Genomic DNA, 6,578 nt, shown 5'->3' with positions numbered 1-6,578 from the left:
ACAGATGAGAGGACGTGGACAGTAGCAGAGAACAGCAACAGAGAGTAAGGACAGAGGAGGCTCCTGGCCGGTAGGGAGTAACGTTATTAACTGAGGGGGTAACATTATTAACTGAAGGAAAAGGAACTCAACATGTGGACAGGGTCCATGAGTGCAGAAGGTCGGGCCCTGCCTCAGGAAAACACAGGAAACCTGGGGGCTGGTGGGGCCAGGCAGGGGCAGGGGGATGAGGGACACCTGAGACTCACAAAGAACACCTGGGGCTTGTTAGGAACACCTGGGGCTTGTTAGGAACACCTGGGGCTTGTTAGGAACACCTGAGTCTCACAAGGGACACCTGAGGCTCACAAGGGACAGCAAAGGGCTGTGGGCTGGGCTGTGGCAGAGGATGTCTGTGCTGTGGTGATGTATGAGGCTGGTGAGCTCTGGGCCCTGGTGACAGTGAGGCCAGGTAGGTGAAAGGCTTTTTGTTTTTCTTGGTGTTTTGGTAGTACTACGTTATATTATCCACGTACAGATGGGTTCTGCCTGCCCCAGTAAACCCCCTGGGAGCCAGGGCTGGAGCTGATGCCTTGTCTGGCAGGAGCAGGCTGACCTCTGAGGATGAAGCCAGGATGTGGTATGTCCAGCTTTCCTAGATCCCGCTCCAGTCAGTTCATTTGTAGTCTGAGCTTTGTGAGTTGTTGTTTGGTGTCTCCTTTGAGTGAATCCCTGTTTATGTGGCTGCTCTGGGGTGTTTTGCTGTTGAGCATCCAGCTGGGCTGGTGGAATGATCCTGTCTGGTGTGGGGGTTTTAAATGCTGTTGAGCATTGCAGTGTAGCTGGCTGGGGCTGGAAACGCTCCCTTTGTGCTGGGTTTGTCTCCCTTGGGATATGTGTGCTGGCTGCTCCTGTTCCCGTTTGCTGCAGCTGTCTCAGGGCAGAGGGACCCCAATGTTGGTGCCTCGGACAGCCCGGGGCAGTTCTGGGGTAGAACTCTGAGCAGGGAAACATCAAACTGCTCCAGTCATAGCTAGGGCAGAACCTTGTGCTTGGGGACTGGAGTTTGTGTGTTCTGGTTTTTCAAATGAAACACCTCTGCCCTTCAAGTATAATTGAGAATTACATTCGTTATTTCTTATTCTTTATGAAAGATAACAAAGCTCAACTTATCTTAAGATTTTTGTTTGCGTGTGAGATGTAGATAAGATGGATGACATGTAAAACTGCTTTTATGATGCCCTGGCCCATTCCTGGCAGGATGGCACAAAGCCGCTGTTATTCTCGGCACAAAGCTGTTGGCAGCAGCAGAACCTTCCTGGGATTAATTAACACCTGGTAATGGCACTTTGCAGGGTCTACCTGGCAGAGCTCTGCCCCTACTCTGCAGGTGGAAGGTGGTGGCAGAACCTTGTGCAAAGGATGGGGAAGGTGCTGGGGGTCCCAGAACAGACTCAAGTGGTGCTTTTGCGGGGGAGGGGGGGGGGAGCAGCTTCTTAAAGAGTTTGGTGCTTCAAGAAAACTCAGTGGTGGCTTCATTAACCATTTAATAATGTGACTCATCATATCCGGGAGGGAAAACTTTGATAATTGCAACGGACTGGTGCAGGGGGAGATCACTTGGTGTCCCTCAGGGGAAGGGCAAGGAGCAGAGTGGGGAGGAGGAGCTGCTGTGTTGGGGGGTCTCTGTGGGAGTCTGCTCCTGTTCTAGTTTGGCTATAAGTCAATGGGAGGGAAAGGTCAAACCAGGACTCAGTAACTCTGCTTTATCCAGACCAAAGATTTATTCACTGAAAAGATTCCTACATATCCAGAATTCCAGTAGCATAGAACGCACTCTTTTTTTTTCTTTTTTTTTTTGCTGGTTTCATAAACTAATACAGAAACTGTTGTTAGTCCTAACAATTTGTAATTAATTTAATAGCAATTCTGGAAGACACTCAGTTCATAGAAAATATAAAAAAAAATTTGTACTGTACAAAGTTTACATCACATTTGAAAAGAAAACGTGTCCATGTTCACCATGTTACGACCATTTACATTCACTACTGACGTGTGGCTCCTGTAGCAGCATTGCACAGCATTGTCACATTGACAGCTCCACCGGGACGGGCTCGGGGCGGGACGTGTGACACAAACACAACCCAGGGACTGTCGCTTGGTGTGCGGGGCTGCGAGAGCTCCGTGCCCCACAGCCGCAGGGCCCCGCCGGGCCGGCCGAGCGCCCCTGGCTGACCGAAACAACAATGACCCCACAGAGGCCGTCGGACTCTCCCGCGGGCTGCACTGGGGCAGAGGGTGAGCTTTGTGTTCAAGGGCAATTTATGGGTGTCCCACACACCAGCCAGGTCAGGTTGGATTCCAGTCCGCATCTCCCCGCTAAAGGCAGGCTGTGAACAAGCCCCTGGGCCAGGACCGGAGCACGGAGTGCTCCCAGCAGGGCACATCCCACAGCGTCCAGCGCCCTGACCCGGGGCACGGCAGGACAGAAGGGGCTCCACAGACAGGCCCTGACTGCGCGGGAGGGCAGCTGCGGCAGGGACAGAGGGAACCACGGCCCCTGATCCCACACAGAACGGTCTGGGTGTCCCAGCTCTCGGAGCCTGCTTTATGCACCCAAAAACTGAGTGAGGAGTACCCCGAGGCCACTGCTGCCCTCGGACACGGACTGAGCCAAGGGCCAGTCCGCATCCGCCAGCAGCTCCTGCCCTTCCTTCCCTAGGGCAGGAAACCCACCCAGGGTTCCAGCCGAGGGGCAGCATCTTTCCTCCTTTCTTTGGGTTTGTGTTGTGCTGCTCTTACTTAAGCAGCACTCGGAGGAAAACAACTCCTGCTTCAGGCTGCTGACACACCGTCAGTGAGAACAAGCAGCAGAGCCCCGGGGCATGGTGCCACAGCCGTGCCTTTAACGTGGGAGGGGAGAGGGGATCAGGACAGCACTGCAGGGTCTGGCCATGCCGAACCCATCGGCTCTTTTATAAAGTCTTTGTTAACGCTTTTAAGAGGCTACAACTGACTTGCACACAGGAGGCTCTCTGCTCAACAGAACTCGGGTTTTGTGCCACTTAGTTCCTCACGCAGGCAGCCAAACGGAGGGCTGGTGCTTTGCCTGCTCACAGAGGATCTGGGAGCTCCTCTCGAGCCTCAGGGGTGATGGTGGGGAAAGGGGAGCCCCTGATAACAGGGCCTGCAGTTGATTTCCAAGGGGGATAATGCATCTGTCGCCTCAGTGTGGTCACTGGCTGCCACCTCCACAACCTCCACACTGTGCACTGCAGAGGGGGGGAGGGTGTGGATTTTGATTTTAAAACTAATCTGTGAAACAAGTTTGAGCTGTTGGGGTCAGGAAGCGCCTCCAGGCCCAGATATTGCCTTCTTGGTTACAAGATTTCTGCTATTTTTAAGGAGCAATTTTCCTCAAAGCAACTGCTTTAGTTGTGACCAACTGTAGGCAGTGGCAACACTGTGTGTGTGCAATGGCTCTGAAGCTCTGTGCATCAAGGCCTTAGTTAATGCATTATTTAGGGACAGCTTTTCCTTGGTCCTGTCTCTCTTGCCTTTCCCTGCACTCGAACTTGTGCCTGAACTTCAAATTAATTTGGTCCCTGTGCAGAGCTGTGACAAGTCATGGATTTATTTTTTTAAGGCCAGCAATTCTTAATTCCTCTGGGATTGTATGAGAAGGAGCAGATTTTAGTGTGAATTCTGTGGAGAAGAGCACTTGAGTCATTTACTGAGACGCAGCCCCCATGGCCAGACACTCTCCCCGCAGCAGCTCTGTTCTGGTGTAGCTGAATTCAGGGTGACCCAAAGCTGGACCAGCCCTGCTGAAACAATGCGTGGTTTGGGCAAGTCCCAGTGCAGCAGGCTGGGTTCTACCTTCAGGAAAGAACTGACCTCTGGAAGGCCAATGCCTCGCACGAGCCACGTCGCTGTTCCGCACCGAGTGGTGCCGCTGCGAGGGGGGACCCGCTCTGAAGGCAGAGAGTGGCTCCTACTGACCACGGACACAAGGAGGAACCAGGAACAGCTCTTCTCTTTTTCAGTGCTATTTGAGAATGGCTGTAGTTCAACTTGATTCACTGTTTATTATGTTTAAAAAAATATAGTTCACACAAAAGTATCATGTAAACATTATTTAAATAACTGCTGGTGCTCAGGCAGGACACGGGGCTGAGCTGATGGTCTTCAGTGGGGCTGCACCAGCCTCGGCGTGGAGGAGCCAGGGAGGGTTTCTGGTGCTGTGTGGGAGCAGGCAGCCAACATGGTCACAATGACACCGGGCTAGAGCTTTGGGTTACTCGGTTCCAGGATTCCCAAGCCAAATCTTTCAAAACGCAGGACAACTTTGCTACTGTTAATGCTGCAAAGAGTGGGGAGGGAGAGGAGAAGGGAGGGGGAGACAGTTACTGAAAATTCATCTTGCAAAGCTACCACTCTATCAAAGGAACTGAAATGAGTTTGGTTCTGCTCTTGTATCACTTCAGATCACCCAAGAGATGCTCAAGTAATTCAGCAGCAAACACATGAAGTTACTCATGCAAACCTCATCAGTGGGAATAAACAGCACAATCTGATTTGTCCAAGGGGAAGGAGCAGGAAGTTTTCCCAGGTCTCTACCGTGGGTAGAAGCCTGACACTGGGTTTTCAGTGGGCACTTGCTTCCCTTGAAGTAGGAGGGAAGGAAAAACTGACAGAATTTTCTTTGCAAGAGAAAGGGGAGTTTTGACAAGGTACACGAATAGGTTTAAAAACCCCAACAAAACAAACCCAAACCCATTTCTCCTCCACAGGCTCTACAAAAACATAAAGGTGTTGCTCTCCTTGCTCTCACACTGCTGGCAGAGCCAGAAGCACTTTCAGCTCAGAGCTTTCCTGAGGAGACATAGGGAATGGATGTGGGAGCTTGCTCTCAGACAGCAGAAACCGCCTTAGTGTGTGTTCTCCTCTGTCCCTATGCTCTCTGCTCTAAACCAGTGAAAAAAGACCTTTTCTAGAAGGCACATGTGTGCTGTGGTATGTGTGACTCTGCCAAGGCCCTGCATTGAGTCATTCTGCTGACCAGGGGATGTAAACAGAAGCAAACCGTAACATTCCAGGTACTAGATCTGTGAGGGGAGGAGGAGCTGAAGGGTGCTCTTGCTTTTCTCCTCTTTTATGCAGCTCTGTAGTTGATCCCAGCTGACCCACGTGGGCCTGCTCTGGACACTGCCCCTGGCCTGGTTCTCAGTGGGCAAAGGACCGTCCTTCTTTCCACTCAAGAATTGGCCCTGACAAAACTGACCCTGGCTCCAGTGCTGGCTCTGGGCCCGAGGGAGAACCAGCCCAACGTGGCCCTCAGCTCTTGCTGGTGTGCAGTGCAAGTGCTGTGACAATGCCCCTGTCACCTTCAGTCGCAGAGCTCCAGCACTAAGGACACCCCCGGAGGGGCTGGGGGCTGCCTCGGGGGACGAGCACGAGGCGCAGCCGTCTGGGGACAGCCCTGGCCTGCGGGCAGCACAGCCGGCCCTGGCTGTCGTGTGCACCTGGTCAGTCAGAGCGGGTCCCTGCGCCCTTCCCGGGAGGAGTCACAGCTGCTGGGGCGCTCCAGAGGCACAGGAGCCCGGTGTTAGCCAGGAAGGTCTCGCAGACAGGAGTGGTTATTGAAGCTACAGCCCACACCAAGCGAAAGGCAGAGAGGAGAACTCGGATAAAGTGTTGATTATGTCCATGGGTTAATTTCGTGGTTTGTTTTTGCTTTTTTAATGGAAGGTGATTGTCCAAGTTGCCGGTTAGGATACGACACATGGAAGCATGCAAGGTGGAGCCCGTTATTGCACCAGTAGCTACAACCTACAAAGAAATATGGGAGGGAAGGGAAAAAGACACCATGAGAGTTAGTTTTCAGTTATTTAAAGCAAGTCCTTGAGAACTACACATGGTACAGCTTTGACCAGGCTGCAGCAGGGGTTAGCGCAGTGTGTGAAAGGCTCTGTGTGAGGTGGGAGGAGCTCCACTGCTGAGTGCATGTTCTTTGTGCAAGGGTGAGGCCAGAGCCTGGGAGAAGCTTTCTGCAGTTTAAAGCTGTTGGACATCACTGGTGTGTCAGGGATCCAGCACAAATGGGGGCAGGGGGGGAATTGCACAGTAGAAGTGGCAAAATTTTCAACCAAAACTCCAAAGCCCCCACACCCAGCAGAGATCAAACTGCCACAACAGTCCCTGTGTCAAGAGTTTGGGTGGTTATGATCAGGTGATGCAGGAAGAGGGTGAAGGATTATAGGAAAGGAAGGGGTTGGTTAGACATCAGAACAAAGAGAAAGTAAATACGAGCAGTTCAGGAGGTGAAAAGAAACATTGAGCCAAGGACATGGTGAATGGGCAGTGGGTGCAAATGTGTCTGTGGCTTCAAACTCATCCAGTCTGAACCACTTCAGAGGGAAACAGTGGCCTGTTCAAGTCCTTCCCTTCCTCAGGTAGTACCTGCCATTACCCTAACTGGGGAAGTTCTGACCACTTTGGGGTCAGTGTGGGCCCTTCCCAATGCTGTTGTGGATATTCTCTGACACCAAACAGCGGGATCAGTCAGCTGCTGGAGGGAGGTGAATATAGTGAAGTAG

The 6,578-nt window shown here is 52.1% G+C and overlaps 1 protein-coding gene across 4 annotated transcripts in view; it reads right to left on the bottom strand.

Annotated features, from left to right (window-relative positions):
* Nucleotides 1-1,739: 1,739 nt before the first annotated feature.
* Nucleotides 1,740-6,578, bottom strand: part of KSR1 (kinase suppressor of ras 1) — a 50,300-nt gene continuing 45,461 nt past the window's right edge. For 3 of the 4 annotated variants that reach the window (XM_039563132.1, XM_039563133.1, XM_010402278.3), the window contains one exon: nucleotides 1,740-4,342. In XM_039563132.1, the coding sequence (XP_039419066.1) occupies nucleotides 4,264-4,342 (79 nt within the window). In that variant the 3' untranslated portion in view covers nucleotides 1,740-4,263. Of the gene's footprint in view, nucleotides 5,812-6,578 lie in introns of all 4 variants that reach the window. The other variant, XM_039563134.1, reaches the window with a different exon arrangement.

The sequence above is a fragment of the Corvus cornix genome, chromosome 19 (assembly GCF_000738735.6).
Source record: "Corvus cornix cornix isolate S_Up_H32 chromosome 19, ASM73873v5, whole genome shotgun sequence".
Classification (NCBI taxonomy): domain Eukaryota; kingdom Metazoa; phylum Chordata; class Aves; order Passeriformes; family Corvidae; genus Corvus; species Corvus cornix.
This window is presented reverse-complemented; position numbering and strand designations above follow the sequence as displayed.